General features: G+C 39.2%; 1 protein-coding gene across 1 annotated transcript; it reads right to left on the minus strand.

The window, feature by feature from the left end:
- Window positions 1-3536: 3536 nt before the first annotated feature.
- LOC109486459 (lysine-specific demethylase 7B-like) lies at window positions 3537-22174 on the minus strand. The gene is made up of 23 exons (XM_019790288.1): window positions 22033-22174; window positions 20777-20862; window positions 20037-20095; window positions 18128-18186; window positions 17546-17706; window positions 16816-16957; window positions 15907-16105; window positions 15324-15486; window positions 13470-13557; window positions 13020-13126; window positions 12287-12381; window positions 11017-11127; window positions 10336-10500; window positions 9758-9906; window positions 9394-9539; window positions 8678-8783; window positions 8182-8334; window positions 7550-7687; window positions 6979-7079; window positions 6420-6521; window positions 5846-5955; window positions 5146-5350; window positions 3537-4653 (listed from the first exon to the last, which is right to left on the minus strand). The coding sequence occupies exons 1-23, from the start codon at window positions 22137-22139 to the stop codon at window positions 4565-4567; spliced, it is 2841 nt and encodes a 946-aa protein (XP_019645847.1). The 5' UTR covers window positions 22140-22174; the 3' UTR covers window positions 3537-4564.
- Window positions 22175-22280: the final 106 nt, after the last annotated feature.

Below are 22280 nucleotides of genomic sequence, written 5' to 3' on the forward strand. Positions count from 1 at the left end.
TAATTCCAACCAGACATTCCTAAGGTTTAGCAGCTAACAGGTCCGGTACACGGGGAGACAGAGCCCTAGAGTAGACTCACCGCCTCTCACTTATGTTGCCCAGTAGATGTAGCCTCCACAAGGCCTTCCTTAGGCGTTATAAAAAGTTCAGGAAAAGAGCCTCCACCAGGCCTTCCTAGGGGTTTATGGATAGTAAGATTTGGTGATAGTAGTAGCCTCCACCAGGCTTTCCTAAGGAGTTACAACTAGTAAGATTCGGTGAAAACAGTACTAGTAGCCTCCACTAGGCCTTCCTAAGGGGTTATGGATAGTAAGAGACTACAGTAGATTATACTGTGAAAAAGCTTGTACAAATACTGTAAAATGTATGAAATTTCAATCAACGCAGAACGCAACCTCTTGTCTTTATGCCAGAGGTTATTCAATGCATTGTAAAGAGAAATTCTTAAGTCGTAGTGGTACAATCGATTTTGCCAACGCCTCAGGAGCGGAACGTCTTTTTCTACTGTTGCTTTGCACATGTACAGTTATCGTTGGCAGCACGTTCTATGCAATTTTCACGTGTGATGTTGCGTTTCAAGATGTGTATATAAAATTTCTACAAGTTACTAACATCTTTCACAAGGTTTTCTAGGATAATATGTGAACTATATACATTTCGTACTGTCCACTGCAATGTAATGTGTTACTTTTGTAAATTTAAGTATCTTCACTATAGAAACACAAGTATGCATTATCAAAAAATACACAACTCAAGAATGATTTTCAATCAATATATTATTTTGGTAGGTTGGGATACAACAAACACTGAGGTAACGTATTAAGAAAACTTCCTTCCACAGAACAAGCTTCTTTTAAAGTACAAAAAATGTTGATATACATGTACAGAATAACCTCAGATGTGTAGAAGAAATAAATATGAACCTTTCGTTTCCTTCTGAACATCAAAATAGTGCAAGAAATACCAACAGTAAAAGTGGTCAATTATGTAGACTATGCAGTGCTTTTTTTCCGGAATTCTTAACACATGCTATTTCTAATTTATATACAGAATACAGTGCAAGAAAGGAACATCATGAAACAACACAGTTCTACTCAATTAACACTACAAATATGCTCTATTTTTATGTATTTTTTAAACTCTACTGTACAGAATTCTAACGCCACACAACTCTTCTACTGGAATTTTATACCAACCTTTTGCTAACAATCCTTGAACGTTAGTTATTGCTATACTTATCAACTGTTTAGGACCTTTTTGCATGCACAAAGCACAAGTTTTGGGAACCGACTGTACAATTTATCTCAACAATAATGTGTACATTACCTAATCATCACTTATCTATTGTTAGTAAGGGCCACATAAAAAGGTGGTAATTATTCACATGTTAGGAATTAGTCTTAATAACTTCTGATCCTAACTTTGCAAGAATCAAGGAAGAACAAATTTTGGAAATCATGAAAATTTGTGATGCGATTGTTAATAATGACATTTGAATAAAGTGTTGATAGATTTTCAATACTGGAGTTTTGTTGAGTTATAGCACCATGACATGGTTTCACTTCAGAATCTGAATTAAGAACATATCACATAAGACAACATAATGCAAAAATAATTCTGTCTAAGAAGGTTCTTTATTCAACAACCTTTGGGATTTCTAGCCACCGTAGCAGGCTTATAGAACTGGGGATTTGGTGGTCTTCGGCTGTTTTCTGATTAGCCCAGTTCCGTAGCAGGCTTATAGAACTGGGGGTTTGGTGGTCTTCGGCTGTTTTCTGATTAGCCCAGTTCAAATGGGGGTAATTCAACCAGGCTGGCTATGTTGTCTATATGCAATCAGGAAATAGCACATAAAAGCTCCCAAAGACCCTGAAGACCCCCATTTTTTGGCATGCTAAGAGGCTATGGGTTTTCATGCATTTGCAATATTGCAGAAGAGGGTGACAGATGGTCATCAAAACATTGGATGCAAAAACCAACTGGTTGTTGAATAAAGAACCTTCCTATACACTTAGTCTCTTGCCAACCTGATGAAATTATTCACGGCAAAATAATTCTGTTTTATAACTGGCTATGTCCATAGCTGCATGGATACATGTAGGCACCCAAAAGTTTCACAACACACGGTTTAGTATATAGTATTTACGAGGAAGAAAAATGTTTGGATCTGAACATTAGTACAAAATTCACTTCACACAAAAGCCACATGCAGACTTGTAAACACGTATTACATACCATTTTGCTGTAGGTTACACAGATCTCAGGCCTAGGGAAAAATGTTGTGTTTCCTGTCTTAGGGTCAGTAGGTAGGGATTATCTTTTTTCCTTCTCTTTTTTATTAGACTTTGGCAATTTCTAGTGACCAACTTGTGATCCAAGATATACAATACAGTTCAACAACGTAAAACTTGCATGAGGACACTTATATTTTCAATGTCAATGTTGGAAAACTGATTGTACAGCGTTTCATGACTCAGGTGTCAGACCATGATCAGCTTGAAAAATATATGTCCCTTGCAGGGGTCCACCTAAAATAGGCTAGGGTCATCAGTTGTTTCTAGAGTCATCAGTTTTTTCTAGGGTCAGTTGGGAAACAGGAAACACAACATTTTTTGCTAGGCCTTACTAGGCATTACTTATGATGATGTACAACACTCAAAATGGCTTAACACTTCTCTGTTCAGGTTGGGACAAAAATACATGCTTTTTTTTTGTTTTGTTACCTAATCAGCATGTTTGTAACAACCTTTGCATTTTCTGGGAAACCTTTTTCACACAACAGCACATTTCTATAGGTAGATAATCCTACACTGGGATATATATACAAAATTATACCAACTTATCATTGGAAAATCATATCCTATAATTAGCCTTTAGCCACAGTATTCTTCTTAAACTTGTGTATTATTTTATAGTATTCTACACAAAAGAGCCAATACAAACTCAATACTAACACAGAAACAAATATGTACAATTGCAAACACTTTCTGGGAAGAATTGAGTAGTTAGAACAGACGCCTCTTTTTCTTCATAAAATGTTAGCATATTATTCATTTTCACTTATGGTATTTAACTCATTCTCAAAGGAGAAGTTCTTTGTATTGCCACTTGCTTTCATCAGTCACATTTTTAGTAATTTTACCTACCAGAAATATGAGCTAGTTTTTCCATAAGCCCTTGACTGAAAGAATAAGTTCAAAACTGGCCACTTGAAGATGTACTTAAAGCAAAATGAAGTAGTTTTTTTGCAGACAAACTTTATACATTATACGTCGATGAAGGTTAGACATCCAGGTAATATGATATGCCAAAAAGCAGCTGGATATGATTTTGGAAACGGTCAGACGTTTCAGCTAGTATCCACTAGCTTTTGTCAGTGACTGAGGAAAGTGACTGAAATGTAAGTCCCAGTCACTGACAAAAGCTAGTGGATACTAGCTGAAACGTCTGACGTTTCCAAAATCATATCCAGTTGCTTGAGTAACTGTTTTTTGGCGAAACTTTATACATTGTTTACTTTGTTGTATCTGGGTACTTGTGGTTAATTTACAGTGAGAGAACTGCCTGTGTAAAAATCTTTCCTGCTCATGTAGTAAGGCCATTTTTTCAGAACTACCAAAAATGTATGTTTTTTACATGGATATTGAGTCTGTAGATTTTTCTGCTTTTATACATGCAAGTGAACATGGTTGTGTCATGTTTGTATGGGTTTACGGGTTTTTGTTTTGTTTCAAATCAGACTATTATACAGGCATGCAACAAAAACTAGGGAAAACATAATTACAGTTTCTGTATCTAGACTAAGTCACTGTACAAGTCAGACTTCAGAGTTAACTGGATAGTGTAAGGCTTCTATACTTCAGTCTTTGCAATTTTCCATCCGTGTAATGCACTGTATGGAAATCTATGACAAACTTACATGTATCTACTTGTACTTGGCCTTTGTTGATGAAGGTTAGACATCCAGGCAAACAACACTCATAGACAACTTCAAATTCTGATACTGGATAGGATGTAGGGATTTTCTTTTACACAACAAGTATTGTCTCTTACCTTGCCTATGTTTCAGTTGAGTATCTACATTGTTTCAGACCTTCTTCAGAGTTGTGTAAAAGAAAATCCCCATATCATAAGCTTTACCAACCTGATGAAACTATTTTCGTATCTACTACTGGATATATTACAGAAAATACTTCAAAACATTTCCAGTGACACCCATCACTCTTCTTCAGTATTCTGTTAGCTCATTCTATTGAAACTGAAGAACAGTGATGGCATTCACTCAAAAAGTCAGGAAGTTATCTCTGTAGATACTTTTGTGATGATAATTCATCCAGGGTTATATCAATAAAATAGTGTTTCAAGCTTCACCCACGGATATAAGAATTTTATTGTCAATAAATTAAATTCTTATATCCAGTTCTAGTTTTACTGACAATAGATTCTTATATCCAGTGGTAAAGTTTGAAACACCATTTTATTATTTCTGTAGAGTTTGAATTGTCTATGAGTTATTTGGCCTATGTCTTCCTCAGTGTATGAACTATATTACTAGCTGTTTTGTTAAATAATAAGCCGACCTCCCTTGTTGAGTTTAAGAATTTTGCTGAGTCTTTGTTTTGCTGTGGCCATGCCTTTCTTCGGTCTCTTCACTGTGTGGAAAGAACAAGAACTTGATCAGAAAAATAAATCACAAAACAGTATTTTCCCAAACAAGATGCTACCATATCATATGGTTACCAAAATGGTTAAACAACATAAATTCTAAAACTTGATGCCCTGAAATTTTATGTACAACATGTATGCTTCCTCCCTTTTTCCATTTTGTTAATCAGAATAGAATCATCTCACATCTATTCAGGAGAACACTACTATAATACAGGGGGTGATTTTCACAATTTTTGCAGAGCCCTCTTAATGCAAAATCATGACACCACAAACATACCAATTTAAAGTAACAGTTACTCCAGTAATTGACTTTGAAAGCAGTCAGACATTTCAGGGAGCATCCACAACCTTTCATCAGTGACTGAAAGAGATCTGTAGGCTTAAGTATCGATCCAAACACTATGAATCTGAGAAATCTAATCATGCTGCAGTATTTCTGTGCAAGCACATCTAACCCTTGGAAGGTGAATACTTACTTTTTGGACTCTCCATGGCCATCTTGCCAGCCAGTACAGAAGCCGGCGCACTTTCTGACAAGCCTTCTCCTTCCAGTTTACTCTTCATGAGAGGATGGTTAATGGCGCTGTGTGACTTACTGAGGAGGGAGGAGGGGTGGGAGGGGGGCGCGTCGTCCAGACTGTCACTCAGTTTCCTCTTTGTGTACTTCCTCTTGGCTGGCTTCTGTGATGTAGAAAAGATAGGGAGAATTAACTATGAATGATACTGACACTCAAAATTGTCTGGATACATTGTCATCATCATCTGTCGACCCTTGCAATTTGGGTACGGGGTTAGCTGCTGCACTACTCTTGCCCACATAACCTGGTCTGCTATGGCTGATTTAAGATCCTCTATCTGGGTACATCCAGATGGTAATGGAAGGAAAAGGGCAAACATCCCATGGGAAAAGGCAGAGACAGTAGCTGTTGATAGAAGGACATGAAAACTTGCTACCCATGTTTGCTAGCTTAGGACCAGGGGGAGCTAAGGTATGGTGATATACACAAGAGTTACGAAATGTACATGTAGGTATATCATTTCAGTAAATTTAGTGGCCCAGAATTTGCTAAAAATTTACCGTTCCTCAGAGGAATTCTTGAAGATTTTTTCAATACTAGATTAAGAACATACATTAGAAATTCTGCCTGAATATTGCACAATGTCCCTGCCACCGACCTTCTCTCCCAGCTTAGCTGCAGCGTCAGCCAGCGCGCTCTCCACCTCAGGTTTGCGAACTCCTTCCCGGGGTGCACGCTCAGGTCTGGGGACTGACGGAAGGACTTTGGCTGGGACGGAAAACACAGAAGAGGTTGTTCAGAACATGTACTTAAAACTCCTGTCAAACATAACCGACTCCGACCTTCTCCATGGTTGGGTCATCTATGGTTAGGAGTTTGTCGGCACAGTTGCCTACCATTAGTACTAATCTTTAAAAGTTGTGTGCACACGCCGACTATAAATTTGGAGAAATCAAAGTCAGGAAAGTAATATTCTACTTGGAGGATTAGAGAATGAACTGGAGCTAGAATAGGATGGATTCCAGGCAACTCCCAACCCAGTACCAATCTTGGTTGGGGAGTGGTCAGGAGTAAAGTCATGAGAAGGGGGCTTAACTTTTCAAAATCACTTTGATTCACACCTAACAGATCCCAAAATCATCATGCTAACTGCTAGCTGCCATAAACAACAATCTATACTGAAAACATGTTATCATCTTAGATATGTTGATAAACAATAAGATCTAAGACACCTTTAGGATTCCAAGGAGCATCTTGAGGGTCCCTTTTTGGCTTCTTGGAGCGAGGTTTGAAGACAGGAGCCTCGTCCTCAGAGCCTTGGAGGGCTGGATACACTGGGGGAACAGAAATAAACATGCAGGTAAGTAAGGTATCTCACAGAGCAGCTCACTCGATTACGTTCTCCCATCAGATTGTTTCAAGGCTAAATTCAAAACAGCTTTATCAAAGAATGGATGGCACTCAAGAACATAATTTCACAAGTTACAGTCATGGCTAAATTTACAAATTAAAGTATTAACCATCATCAATATTAAACAATTCTTACAGCCCGTGCAGTACGTTTTACTGTTTACTACTAACTGGTATCCCTGCCCTCTTTAGTTTTGGTTGTTAATGTTGGTTAACAGTCACGTCTTCTGGTTGGTTGTGTACAATCAGGAAATCTCTGTATCACTTTGACTATGGTGTAGTCCTAAAAGCTGATAGCTGGTACAGGTAGCAGAAATTTAATACACTAAGTCTTTCATTCAATCTTTCAGTCAGTCAATTAGCTCTGTTCTTTAGACTCACCATACTGGTCGTCCTTGTAGCAGGGGTCCACGGACGCATCATCATCCTCCTCATCAAAGTCATAAACCTTCTTCGCTCTTTCCTCTTTGGACTCACCAGATCTGATGTGGAAGGATAAAGTTCAAGAAAACATCAATGGAACTATTCGTTTACTGGCACAATATGGCAACAGATTCTTTATTTTTGTTCTATCACATCTTCTTTGACTTTGGAAGGCTAGGTGGTGCAAACAAGCAGTCATTCAAGCTCTGCTTCCCTTCTTCTGGCATCTTCTTCCTCGCCTTTCAACCTCTGTCATCCTTTAAGTTCATAACGAAAGAATGCTTTGTACGATTTACAGTATAGTTGCACACATTTTTTTGGTTGGGAAATGGACAAAATCTAATGTGTGTGCAAATATCATCTATACACTCAATCCACTGTGGCCTAAAGGTAATGAAACCAGTTTTTTTTAGTTCAATTTTCAATCTCATCAGCAGACATCTAGCTTTAACTATAGGAGTATGGAAAACTGTAGTTGTAAGTGCTGCAGAAATGGGTACTTGTGCCAATGTTTTGTTGTTTTACATACCTTGGCTGGTCTTTCCTGGCCTTTTTGCTGAGTAGGCTTGCTTTGCGTACAGGGGCGGGAGGGGAGACATTGACTGGAAGAGCCATAGACAACATGGCCTGCACAGCATCCTGCATAGCCGGGGAGGCAGGCGTATTCCTGGAATAGCACAGAGAGTAACTTAGACATCTTATAGCTTATACTAGCTATAGCATAATACATTTGACCTACTAGTATTATAAAATAAGATTAAAAAAACATCTAATCTACAGTTACCGTTTTCTATGACAGTTCATGTCTATGGATTTCTCAGGACTACAATCCTGTAACTTGTTCAAAGTTAAAACTTTTGATCCAACACAAAAAGTTCTCTCACCTAGAGCTTTCGACCAATCACTCTGGTCTTCCTCAGTAGACTGACCTAGTGAGGCTTGTCACGTGGGTTCTTTGAAGTATGACGTCAACACTGGGTCAGTCTACTGAGGAAGACCAGAGTCACTGGTCAAAAGCTCTAGGTAAGAGAACTTTTGGTGTTGGATCAAAAGTTTTAACTTTCAACAATGTAACTGCCAACACAGATGAACTTTCATGATAATTCTGTATCTTGCTATATTTTGCCTAACCCTGACATAAACAAATAAGCTGTTTCTTACTTGAGTTCCTCCTGAATATCAGGAAAGTCGACCTGGAGTTGGCCGGGTGCTATATCAGGTACACTGTACTGACTGGCCTGGAGAAGGTCCTCTATAGTCCCAACTGTTCTGTGTGGTGCTGGTGGGGGCTGCTGCTGACTGCTGCGGTTTAGTCTGTAAAATAAGCAGTCATTTGGCTCCATAATACAGTCAAACTTGTTCAAGAAGACCACTCAGGACACCGGTCTATGTTGTAAGGTGGTCACTACAGACAGGATTCTTACTGCTTGTGTAAATGGGCAAAATTATCCAAGGGACCAGTAGACAGCTGCAATTTAGTCTAGAAAACAAGAATGAATGTCGAATAAAAGTTTTTACACAACCGGCAGAGACAGTCACTTAAACATTGGCTGTATAAACCTGGTTGTGTAAGAAGAGACTCTTTTTTCAGTGACTTACCAACTTGATGAACTATTTGTGCATACCAGTAGCTATTTTGACTTTAATCTTTAATTACCTTTGGTGTATCGGGGAAGCCATGCTACTGTCTGATGACATGAACCCTCTGTCTGGGGATGACAGGTTTCCGGTGGCTGCATCTCTCACATTAGTCCTGCCATTAACTGCAAAACACAGCAAGATAATGTTACTATCTGTATCTGTGTATCTGTATAGCTGGTATAACATACCAGCTTAGTAGTGACACCTAGCAATCTTGACATAAACTGCAGTAAATGAAGAGTTTTTCAATTACATAGTAGTTACACATTACAGCTGAGAACATGTTGTCCTTTGTCATATTTGTCTGAGTTATCCCAAACTGACTGTTGGTATGGCATAGAAGCGATACCTAGCAATCTTGACATGAACTGCATGTGCATACCCAGACACCTTACTAAGCATAAAACTCACACGATAGTTACATTAGAGACTGAGTTTTCTTGGGCTTGCTGTAACTGCTCTACGTTGGTGTGAACATAAAAGCAACACCTAGCAATATTGACATAAACTGCATACGCCTAGAATGATAGTGAGAGTGAGAGTTTGAGTCTAAGTTATCCTGAGCTGGCTGTAACTAATCTACATGTATGTACGAAGTTCAACATGTGTAGAAGTGACACCTAGTAATCTTATCATAAACTCCATTGCCAGACAGCAGACACCTTACTAGGAATTAAAACTCACATGAGAGTTTGAGTCTGCGGGACTAAGAAGACTAAGAATAAAACTCACATGAGAGTTTGAGTCTGAGTTTGCCTGAGCTGGCTGAGAGAGGTTCATCGCTGATAACCAAAGTTTCTTCGTCACTGGAGTCATCCTTCATCACCAGAGGCTGGAACTCTCCTACTCTGCCCTGCTGACGCTGGCCGGACTCACCGCTACAAGAGCAAAAAACAACAAAGTACTGTCTATTACTAATGAGATTTTGTAGGAAATCTATGACATAAAAAGCATACAATGACCTACAAAGAAAGTGACAGCGTGGAAAGACGAATCTGCACAGTAGAGGCATTGTGCAAATGGTAAAGTTAGATCTAGACTAATTATGGTGACAACAGACTGACCAATTTGATGCAAAATCTATCGGAGGACTTACCTGACAATTTTTCCATTAGAGAGCACCAGTTTGAGTCCTTTCCCATCTGTTGTGATGTTGGTGTTGGCTGTTGTGGCAGGAGTAGATGTAGCAGGAGGGATGAAGGCACCGGCCTTGGGGATACGAACCTTCAGCGATGGCATGGCTTCCTGTGGGGACAACATTAGGTACAGGGAACATAAATAAGGTAACATACTTCAGGAGGGCATGGCTTCCTATGGGGACAACTCGAAACATAGTGCATGGTAACATTTTGTTGGTCATTCCAAACTTGGTAGACCATGTAGTACATATAAAACTTCAAAGAATGCTGCCAGCAGGTAAAGCAACATTCACATCAATTCAAGTTCTTTCACCTCATGGCTTTGCCATAGACTTTAACACATATGCCACTGCAGTTCCAAAACTAGCTGCTAGGGGACCCAAAAATTCTGACCACACATGTAGCATATCCAGAACACCAGGCATTAAAACCAGAAGTTCCACTGTGTAAAGCTGCCAGGCCGGAAGGCACAAACTTCAAAAACATAACCTTCTTGGCAAAGGTAATAAAACTAATTTTCTTGACTATATCTTACCTTAGTATGAGAGATCTCCTGTAGTTTGTTCTGTGTGAACTGTTCTAAGAGGTCCAGGTTGGCTTCTTGTACCAGGGTGGTCTTGGCTTTCTTACTCTTCCCCTTGGAAGGTTTCTCCTTGGATTTTTTCTTCTTTTCTGCCTTAGCTGGCTTCACGTTTAGTGTCTGGTCAGGAAACATAAGATGGTTTGAAAATCTGGTCTTTGTGGACAGGTGGTCATTATAGACAGTCAGAATTCTTAATGCTTGTGTTAATGGGAAAAATGATCAAAGGTTACACCAAAAAGTGGTCATATTGGCCAACTACGTTTTTTAAAGCCCTGACCACATATCTAAAGGCATATGTTAGATACTGTACGTCCATTTTTAGCACATCAGCAGAAGGTACTGTGCCTACGGGAGACCCTAATTTTTCACGTTTTTTTATGAATGATTGTCAACATTGCATCAGAATTTTGACTATTACAGAATGATGATATCTTTTCCAGCATAACCTTTGGAAACTACAGACAGGATGTTAACTTTATATACACAAATACAATCTTACATTGAAATGTTCCTTCCATCTACCTTACATTACGGATTTTCCCAGACAATGTACGTTCTGCCAACGTTGTGAGTTAGATGCTAATGCCGGAGTAATGGCACTAATGAATATATATAGTTATGAATACCACTTACATTGTAAGCCGTTCCCCCCACCTCAGCAGTCTTCAGCTCCCTGGCCAGGTCCTTGATGAGTTTGGTGTGATGGACAACCTCAGGCACCTCTGCCTTGTGGCTCTTCAGAAACTGGGGAGACAAGAAGGTGAAAAATTTAGTACATACAGGTACTGGTAATTACATGTGTAGGATTCTGTAAAGGCATTTTTTCTTTGCAGTTGTTTCATTTCATTGAAGGAGGGAAAATGATGTTTTGCAGTGTTTGAAGCTCACGGTTAAAGCAATACAAAAAGCGTAGTCATAGTGTTATGATTTTGCATTATTTTGAGAAAAACACGAAAATTGTGAAAATAAATTTTAAAGTAAATGCATTTACAGTGTAGACCTTTTCTACTTGTCTTTATTTCTTTAGTGGACTCTTCAAAAACAACATAAAGATGTGAGGTGCACAATGTTTCATGCTGGATCTGAATATATAGGTAAGACACTTTGTTTTCAGTATCTAAAACACATTGTATGTGCATAGGAAAAGGGGAGGTGACACAGGGGTTTTGAAGAGTGTTACTATCACAAGCAAGTATCACCATAAGCCACAGTTGTGTGTACAAGTGCGGTACAGACATCCCACATACACAGCCACTGACTGTAGATTTAGTAGTGGTGAGAACTTACAATGCCCTGAAGCTTTGACAGGCTCTGGTGGCATCAGGGGCAAAAAAACATGACGGCTTGTGTCAATGGGAGGCTAAGGAATGTTAGTTAGTTAAAACTGTACTGAACTATCTACATGTAGGGGCTAAGTAGTGTTATAATACTATAGTGTACACTTTAGGACAGCTCGTGTCAAAATATTAGTAATAAATACTGTGGAAAATTATCTAGAGGTTAGGTGTTACAATAGTGTAAACTTTATGGCATGTAGTTCAATTTCAACTGGGAAGAACATGGGTATAGCTGTACAGTACAGTGTCATGTTAGTTGGAAATTCTGCAAAGCCATATTCCTACTGTCTGGAAACTACATGGAAAAGGTCTAGCAGAACATAAAATGACAGAAGCTGTTAGTGATCAGCCAAAACAGATCTCTTAGAGGAAAAAGGAACCATTGTGACATGCAGCACACAACATGTAATTTTAGTGTACAATGTAAGTTGCATATATATCACTCCTCACTTCCTGATACAGCAGCCTTTTGTACATTGGTTATCAGTACATGACATTACCTTTCACCTTTGTTTGCCCTTTAACCTGTTCATTGACCTTTATTTTACCCTTTGCCCCCTGCTCACCTCCTTGCGAGAAGTCCAGCTCCTGAGTGCGGTGAGGAGTGAGTGAACCCCGTCTAACAGGTACCGAGGGGGAACTCGCAAGTCCTCGTTATACTCTGGGAAATACATGTTACTGTTAGATATTATGTAGTGCATGTATGTATTATATATGACATGCGTTATGTATTGTGTAGTGTTTTTTGAGTGCTGTGAGGAGTGAGTGAACCCCGTCCAGCAGGTACCGAGGGGGAACTCGCAAGTCCTCATTATACTCTGGGAACATAGGTTGGTAAAGTATAGGATATAGGAGTTTCCTTTTACACAACCAATCTTGTCTAACCTTGCTTACAATTTGGTCAGAAGCTCTAAGGAAGGTGTCTAACACTGAAACGTAAGCAAGGCAAAAGACAATACTGGTTGTGTAAAAGAAAACCCCTATGTATTATGTGTAAGACATGTTATGTGTAATGCATGTTTTTTTATGGCTCCACTGTAAAACAATGCTATGAGATAGGTCATTCTGGGTAAAACAAAAAAAATATGAAACATGCACAAATTACATCACAACAATCTGTACCTTCAGAACATAGGTTATGGTAAGACCTGGATGTTATTCTAACAGCAACAATACCAGGTCCTGTATACTGTGTACAATATCTACTCTGCCAAACTGTCCACAAGTGGTACATGATTACAAAAACTATGAACAAGAAAAAAAGGAAACAAACAACAAGCAAAAAAATACTGTCCCCACCCTTGAGTGTCTCCATGATGTTTTTGGCTGCATACCAGTTTGTGGCTTCAAAGTAGGGAAACAGGAATTTCTCCGGGGTTTTTAGTCTCTTCTCCATGTCATAAACTCTGTAATAACAACATAATGTTTGTTCAACATGCCTATAAAAAGATATAAATATTATATGCAGTCTATAAAATTTTTGTTTTGAATACTCATAAGCACAAACTATTTTTTAGCTCAATGAACTCAAAGTCAAAGATAGCACTGACAATCTCTAAAATGTTATCAGTCTGTATTATGTGTTCTCCAAAACCAGAAGTAGAGCCAAAAGTTTCTTCCTTAATAATAATCCACACTGTAATTCTCTTCAAGTTAGTATATTACCATTACTATTTCTATCATTATATACTGGAATCTAAAAATAAGTAAAATCATATTTTTAAAAGACAACAGTGGTTTAGAACTTACTGTAGCTGTTTGCCCATGTTGTAGCTGTGTAGGAAGTTTCCACCAAAGATGAGAGAGTCGACCGGAGTTAGAACTGCATGGATCCAACCTGCAGGGGGAAAGACATTACAGACTTAATGTATGGCATCTACAATCTATATGAAAACATACTATAAGAGCTTGATAATAATATCATCCACATCAACGGTTAACTGTAACGGGGGCCGACAACGTCTACCAGATACCTTTGACCCAGTGTTGACGTCACACTTCAAAGAAGCCACGTGACAAGTCTCACTGGGTCAGTCTACTGAGGAAGACCAGGGTGACTGGTCGAAAGCTCTAAGTGAGAACATTTCTCTTTTATGTTGGATCTAAAGTTTTAACTTTAAACATGAGAGCTACCGGGTAATCATTGACCTCCTTTTGTATTAAGTAGATGATGGGAGCATAATGATCTGTAGGAATGAAGAGGGTTGGTCAGGATTATAAAACAAACAAACAAACCTGTAGGAATGAAGAGCGTCTGTCCCTGCTTGACCACCAGTTTGTAACAAGAGTCCACCTGGTCACCAAAGAACATCTCGCTCTGATTGGTCAGGATTATAAACAAGCAAACAAACAAACAAACCTGTAGGAATGAAGAGAGTCTGTCCCTGCTTGACCACCAGTTTGTAACATGAGTCCACCTGATCACCAAAGAACATCTCGCTCTGGTTGGTCAGGATTATAAACAAGCAAACAAACAAACAAACCTGTAGGAATGAAGAGAGTCTGTCCCTGCTTGACCACCAGTTTGTAACATGAGTCCACCTGATCACCAAAGAACATCTCGCTCTGGTTGGTCAGGATTATAAACAAGCAAACAAACAAACAAACCTGTAGGAATGAAGAGAGTCTGTCCCTGCTTGACCACCAGTTTGTAACATGAGTCCACCTGATCACCAAAGAACATCTCGCTCTGGTTGGTCAGGATTATAAACAAGCAAACAAACAAACAAACCTGTAGGAATGAAGAGAGTCTGTCCCTGCTTGACCACCAGTTTGTAACATGAGTCCACCTGATCACCAAAGAACATCTCGCTCTGGTTGGTCAGGATTATAAACAAGCAAACAAACAAACAAACCTGTAGGAATGAAGAGAGTCTGTCCCTGCTTGACCACCAGTTTGTAACATGAGTCCACCTGGTCACCAAAGAACATCTCGCTCTGATTGGTCAGGATTATAAACAAACAAACAAACAAACAAACCTGTAGGAATGAAGAGAATCTGTCCCTGCTTGACCACCAGTTTGTAACACGAGTCCACCTGGTCACCAAAGAACATCTCGCTCTGATTGGTCAGGATTATAAACAAACAAACAAACAAACAAACCTGTAGGAATGAAGAGAGTCTGTCCCTGCTTGACCACCAGTTTGTAACATGAGTCCACCTGGTCACCAAAGAACATCTCGCTCTGATTGGTCAGGATTATAAACAAACAAACAAACAAACAAACCTGTAGGAATGAAGAGAATCTGTCCCTGCTTGACCACCAGTTTGTAACAAGAGTCCACCTGGTCACCAAAGAACATCTCGCTCTGATTGGTCAGGATTATAAACAAGCAAACAAACAAACAAACCTGTAGGAATGAAGAGAGTCTGTCCCTGCTTGACCACCAGTTTGTAACATGAGTCCACCTGATCACCAAAGAACATCTCGCTCTGGTTGGTCAGGATTATAAACAAGCAAACAAACAAACAAACCTGTAGGAATGAAGAGAGTCTGTCCCTGCTTGACCACCAGTTTGTAACATGAGTCCACCTGGTCACCAAAGAACATCTCGCTCTGATTGGTCAGGATTATAAACAAACAAACAAACAAACAAACAAACCTGTAGGAATGAAGAGCGTCTGTCCCTGCTTGACCACCAGTTTGTAACATGAGTCGACCTGGTCTCCGAAGAACATCTCGCTCTGGTTGGAGGAAGAAGCCCATCGCTCATACAGACCCAGGTTAGTCGGTGTCGGCCGGATCAGGTAAAATATCTTCTCTCCCTGGGGAAGCAGACAATAGAGCAAAATTAGGCTACTTGCTTTTACATTAAAAAAAAAAACAATTCAAGATAAAGGTAAAAGCTTTTGTGAGGCCAAAGGGGCAATTGATTGTCGATCTGTTCAGCGAAGTGACGCCACATTGTCATGTGACAAAATGTCAGAACATTCAGCCACCTTCACAAAATGCCCGACAGTGAGAGATTGTGTTACACAGCTAAACTCACCCTCAAAACATGGTACCATACACATTGAAATTGTATACTTACTGATAATATTACATGTTCATAAATTCAACAAAGCTGAAATTTTCCTAGTCTCCCATACTAGCTAAATGATGTACACCAAAAACTGACATTGAAAACCCAGCTCAGTGCCAAACGCTGATATGCAGCGGTAAAGAAGAACAAAAACACAACTCACCCTTAAGACATGGTACCATACAGAAGTTCCCCCGAAGTCGACGTGGAAGTCTGTGTAGGAGTCCTTAACTCCCATGAGGCAGTACTTGGAGACATACGGGCGGCTGTAAGGACAGTCTTCTGGTAGCTGCTCAGGGAAGTAGTTATCTACCCAGCTCATCTGTCTCACAACATGGGGAGGCCTCACTAGATCTGATAACCTGGAGAGAAATAACACAATCATCATCATCATCCGCCCATCTGTCGCAAAACATGTGGCGGCCTCACAAGGTCTGATAACTTAGAGAGAGGTACAATCATCATCTTCATCATCATCTACATCATCATCATCAACATCATCATCCATCCATCTGTCTCACAACATGGGGAGGCCTCACTAGATCTGATAACCTGGAGAGAAACACAGTAACAGTGGTTAGTTAGAGTACTGCTGACATACAGACATAAGGCTGTAGGGACAGTCTTCTGGTAGCTGCTCAGGGAAGTAGTTATCCACCCAGCTCATCTGTCTCACAACATGGGGAGGCCTCACGAGATCTGATAACCTGGAGAGTTCACAGTACACATACATGTAGCATTTATCAGAGTGTTAAACTTTATATAACACAACGTCCCCCAGTATAATGCACAGCCACTCCTGTAAACTGTGCATACCTGGGGTGCTGCACTAGGGATATCTCAAACACACAGTTTTCAAAGTGGTAGATATACATGACTGTGTACTTCCCTGTACATGTGTATGTATCTAGTGGATTGATGTGAATGGATGAAGGCTTTACAAGTACATGGCATAAAACTTTGGTTTCCACACAGACAAAAAAGCAATAAAATTTCCGAGAACCCTAACACAATAAATAGTTCCAAATCGGTAACACTTATCTAAGTCAGTAGTGTATGAGGTTTATCCCACCTTGTTTTAGAGAACTCAAGACTGATGACGTTGAGAACCTTGCTCCTGTTGGGAGAGTTGTAGTACTCTGTCCACTCCCGTAACAACATGCGATGGTCCTCCTGTCGACACACGTCAATCACATCTATCTCTCGCATGGAACCTGGGGAAACAAGGAGTCAGAGATTTCAGACATCTGCATTTCTCAAGAAACAAGGAGAAGTACTATGTAAGGGTGTCTGATTATAAAGTTAACACACACACAGAAAATTTTAAAAACTTTTAAGAAGTATTTTGGGTTTTCATAACCTTACCTAGCCTTCGAGTTCAAAGAACTCTGTAAAGTGTTTTGGGGTTTGTAAAAGTATTGGAACTGTGAAGGGGATGGTATGACTATGTAATCAGGCACTACACTACTTCCTACCATACATGTACCCGTACCACCCATCACCTACCACAAAAAGACTTTTCTAGATTTCATGCGCATGCTGCAACCCACGACATATTCCCAATAGTATGTACACAATACTGTGAAGCACTTTATATTTATGGTACTTTTATATTTGTGGTTTTTGCAGTCACTTCTGTCCCGCTAAGTTATCATTACTGCAACTTCCTTTCTTCTGCACCTGCCACCTTCACAAACATGTCCATTTTTCTTAGACTGCCAACTTTTACTAACACTAATATAAAGCGATTTACAGTATTACCAGAAAAAGAAAACTGTTTTCTTCCCACTACATGTTCTTACCGACATATTCCTCCACATTGCTGATGGAGAAGGTAGGCGGGGGCACCACCAGCCCCAGCCCATCCTTACGAGGCACCAGTAGGGGTACCGAGAACCCGTTTTTCTCCAGGTAGTCTACAGTCAACTCATGGCCCGATAACCTCAACAGAACCTCGTCAGCACTACGGGATAGAAAACACAGATGTGTTAGGTGTTTGGTTCAAAATGAAGACTAGAAAGGTAACATTTGCAAAGCAAATGCATAATGACTGGTAGCACATGGCCTAGCTCAGCAAAGAACTGCACTGTTTATTCTTAATCAAAGTCTACATTCAAATGTATGGTAAGCAGGCTCTCATTGTAATGTAACTCAACACCAGAGGGTGTCTGCCACAGCACCAGTTACCATGGTGACAGACATCTGGTCCAGGTCTTTGACCTTATTTGTATGGAACGGAAGAAGAAGAAACTGAGCGAAATAATTGTTTTCCTTATAAAAACAACTGAGCATTTAGCAAAAGCAACATGAATTGTCTTAAAACTCTTAGACTAAAGGTAGGATCTTAAGTAGCTACAGAAAGTTTTCTTGAAGGACGTCCTGACCTTGGAAAGGTGCGGTTCCTCAGCTCCTTGATGAAGACGACCGTTCCCGTCTGCACGGCCTGAAAAACAGCAGGGAGTTTTTCCAACTCTGAAATTTATATAACTAAAGACAACACTTTCCATAGCCTCCACCAGAGGTTATCTGTAATACAATTTGGCTAACATAGTAAGGATAACATTTGCCTCATGTTGGCCAAATAGTTTCCATATTTGGCCAACTTTGACTACTTTTAAGCCTTTGCTAAATGGTTTGGTGGAGGCAAACTTTCTTTCCCTGCAAACTTCTGGTATTACGGATAGACCTGACTTTTTGTGAATGAGTCCATGGCAGAAAAAGGGGACTAAAAGCATGAAATCTCTTTTAAACGGCATTGTGAAATATACATAGTTTTAAATGAATACAAAGCAGAGTTTCAATGAATATGGAAAATGAATTACAGCACTACAATGGCACCAACAAGGGTGAGCATGTGGTATACAGTGCAAAACAGTGGCTGAATCATGGTATAAGCAAACAGCATGCAATTAAGCAAGTGTAACAACACAGCACATTAAGCACACAATATTGCACATAAAGGCATGTTGCACAAGTCACTGGGATGAGCCTTGCAAGTTGCAGCACATTACTGAAATGAAACTAGCAAAGTAAAGAATATGACAATGCTAATACTTCTGGTACTAAAAGTACTACAGTCAGCATCAAAAGAGACTAAGTGACTCTGTGCTCCATGTAGACAAAGTACAGTACTAAGAGTAACTAACGAATAGACTTGAAACAATAGCATTAGGGGAGTTGTGTAGATGTTGCAAGAATCACAAAAAATGTGAAACAGGATAAAAGAAAACTAAAGAAATAGTTTGTTTCAAAAAAAGTACACCCCATGCCATTTTTTCTGGCCTATTCCTAACAGAAACTACAATGTTGTACAGAAAGAGAAAGAAATGCTGCACATGTATATGGTGATGCTTCTACAAATGTACACAGAGTGAAAAAAATACAATATTAATTTTATGAAAATGAAACTACTGACAAGATTACAGGTTGCTTTAGTGCAAAGACAATGTTAACATGAGGTGACACTGACAAGCTCTAAACTTAGCAGTAAAGAAGTAGTGCAAAATCTTGTCATTAACAGTTCTCATTTAACTTTCTCAAAAAGTCTAAGTTCTATGTAATAATATACTGCACATCTGCTTGGAAATTATCTAGCCAGATCTGTTAACTGTAATATTGTACATACATTCCTGAATTACCTGCTCAGTTTCTAACAGTGGTCTGTAGTTGTGATGACAATACATTTTTTATTATATTTCTCATATTGGACCTACATGTACTGGGTAGGTAGGCAGTCTCTGCATGTACAGTACAATTTGGATAAGGCCTAGGAAAATATTGTTGTGTTTCTGATTACATTTTGATTTTTTTTCTTCAGATTTTGAAGAAAAAAATTTCAACAAATACAGTTTAACAAATAAAACTGAAATGCATTAGGACACTGGTATTTTTCCTTTACTGGTAGTTAAACAGATATACATTGTACAATTGGTTTTTCTATAAAATGAAGAAGAGAGTACCATTTGTACTATACATCTTCTACATAGATTCGAATTTGCTTAATGTTTACTGCTATATGGCGTTAACTTTCTAGTATAATATAATATTGCATTAGTCAGTAGAGTAACCAGAAACACAAGATTTGTTTTCCTAGGCCTACTAGTAAGGACCTGTGACAGTGCGGCTTGTATCCGTACCAAACCATCATCACTACTCACCCTGGACCCACTGTCTATTTCTGAGTAGTCCGGCCGTAGCCAAGCCCCTCTCCTTCTCTTCACTACAGGAGAGTGGGGGAGAAATGTGAGGTTAGCCTGGATTAGAGAACAGCAACCACCGCAAACGGTCACCTACCTTAGAACCACTGTCTATTTCTGAATAGTCGTGTCGATGCCAGTTTCTCCTTCTCTTCACTGTGAACAGACGAGACACAACCAGGGGAGGTTTACATGTGGGCATGGGCGATCCAGGAGACAATGCCAATCATTGGTTGTAATACTTGTATGTTTAGTTATTATTGGCCATTGCTGTGATGAATCATGGTGATTACCCCAACCAACAGTGCCACTGATTATGCCATGATTATTGTAAATCAAAAATTACTAATAGTAACATAGTATGCTACATGCACAGAACTGTCTAGATAATTTAATAAGCAAAATCATAAGAATTGTAGCACTATTGTTTCTTTATAAATGTGTTCCCCTGATATTTGTACTAGTACCTGTAGTTGTATTTACATTTTGACATTGACGTATGATAACTTACCACTGCTGCCAGTAAGCCCCTGATTTGTAATTAGCCATTAGTGTTATGGATGCCATATGGCTGGATGCATATATATGTAAAATCTATAAAGTAAATCATAATCCATCAATTCAATGTTCTATTACAACATGAATATACTTAAACTACTTAGTTGGTCAACAGTCAAATATTGACATGATCTAGTATGTCTATTTGTGGATGTAAATTTCTTCATCTAATTTAGCTATTCACAATCAGGATTGTAGAAAATAATGTAATTAAATAAAATCAAGATAAAAGTGCAGTCAGAAAAGCATACAAAACAGATTCTGAAGTGTTGTACTTACAGACGAGTGGCCCGTGAACCTTGGCACAGTTGGGACAGTGGTACTTGTCTATATCTGCTGCCTGGTGCTCTTCTACTCCCACACAACTGCAGTAGGGGGGAGGGGGGTTCAGTCAGATTAAACATGGGTACATGTACGTCCACTTCAGTTACAAAGATACATTTTGGTAACTATCAAAGGTACAGTGGATTGTTTCGTGAAATGTACAACTTATATAAATAAATTTAATTAAAATATGACAGAAAACAGAAGCCCTGAAAATATGATGGGAGGCATTTTAGCTATACTGATGACCTCAATTGTACTTTTAAATTGTAGTGGTAACAAAAACTTCCCAGCACTGATTAAAGTTATACTAGCAAACTAAAAATATACAAGTAACTTATTTTGTTTGAATTTTTTTTTTTTTTGAGATTTAAAAGTAACCACAAAAATTCCCCATTGAACTGTAATTCATATACTGCTTTTTTTTTTGTGATTTCACAATTGTAATCGAAGACCGGATACTATTACTACAACTGCATGTACATGTAGTAGTATTACTACTAGTACTGTATTTTGATGGATTGTGAACAAAGAATCATTGTAATTTATATCTGAAAAGTGGAAACACACACCATATCAAAGCACTAGATTTGTATGATCAGTGGTGTTTTGAATAAAGAGAGAGGAACCCTGCTGTCTGCTACATGTGGATGAATCATCAGTGGCCTACGTGACTACTCTGCCACACAAAGCTACAGGGTGTTTTGTCTTGCTTTATGTCAGTACTTCGAGTTCCACAGTTGGCACCGGCCCTTACAACATGTGTACTCTAGATCGTACTATTGGTGTCACAGTGGTGTCATGACAAGTATTGAGTTGAATATTTACCCAAAAAAAAGGCAGAGAAAGAAGACACAGAACTCGCTGTATGAAGACAAATATCCGAGGTGTCTTTTTCCACACTTATGCAGATGTAGTGATATGTTGTTCGGTCGATCAGTAAGGCGCTTTGCCCTTAAACCCGTTTCTTTCACAGCTAAATAAACTATGATTTTAAAATATATTCTAGCTGCATATGCTAGCCGTATTAGTTACTGATGTAGTGAACATTTTGAACCAATCTGTCCTAACTTCGAATCGAAGAAGACACCAAAAGAAGAAAGGATGACCCTCCCCACAGAAAGCGTCCACATTTTCACATCACAATTTCTACCCCTAAACCTCCACCGATTCGCGTGAAATTTTCCCCAGAGCTGCAGGACAACACCTACCTTCCGTGGAACCAGTTTTCACAGACGTCGCACTCGATCATGAAGCGTGTGACGTCGTAAGGCTGCCGGCAGATGCAGTACAGGGGCTCGCCTGGATCCGACGCCATCTTTAAAACTTCATGGCTTACAAACGCAAAGAAGACAACAACATCCAACAACACTTATCCAAGTCACAAATACGTTAACACTCCCCACAATCATAATATTCAAGTAGTAAAATAAATTTATAGTATACTTTGTCCGTAAAA

This window comes from Branchiostoma belcheri, unplaced genomic scaffold (assembly GCF_001625305.1).
Source record: "Branchiostoma belcheri isolate BF01 breed outbred unplaced genomic scaffold, Haploidv18h27 scaffold80, whole genome shotgun sequence".
Taxonomy (NCBI): domain Eukaryota; kingdom Metazoa; phylum Chordata; class Leptocardii; order Amphioxiformes; family Branchiostomatidae; genus Branchiostoma; species Branchiostoma belcheri.

Coding starts and splice junctions, on each gene's coding strand:
- LOC109486459 (XM_019790288.1), bottom strand. CDS start 22,139: ATGGCGTCGGATCCAGGCGAGCCCCTGTACTGCATCTGCCGGCAGCCT. Junction 11,128..12,286: donor GCTGGACTTCTCGCAAGGAG/GTGAGCAGGGGG, acceptor TTGTCTCCCCAG/TTTCTGAAGAGCCACAAGGC. Junction 5,351..5,845: donor CAGCTAAGCTGGGAGAGAAG/GTCGGTGGCAGG, acceptor TCTACATCACAG/AAGCCAGCCAAGAGGAAGTA.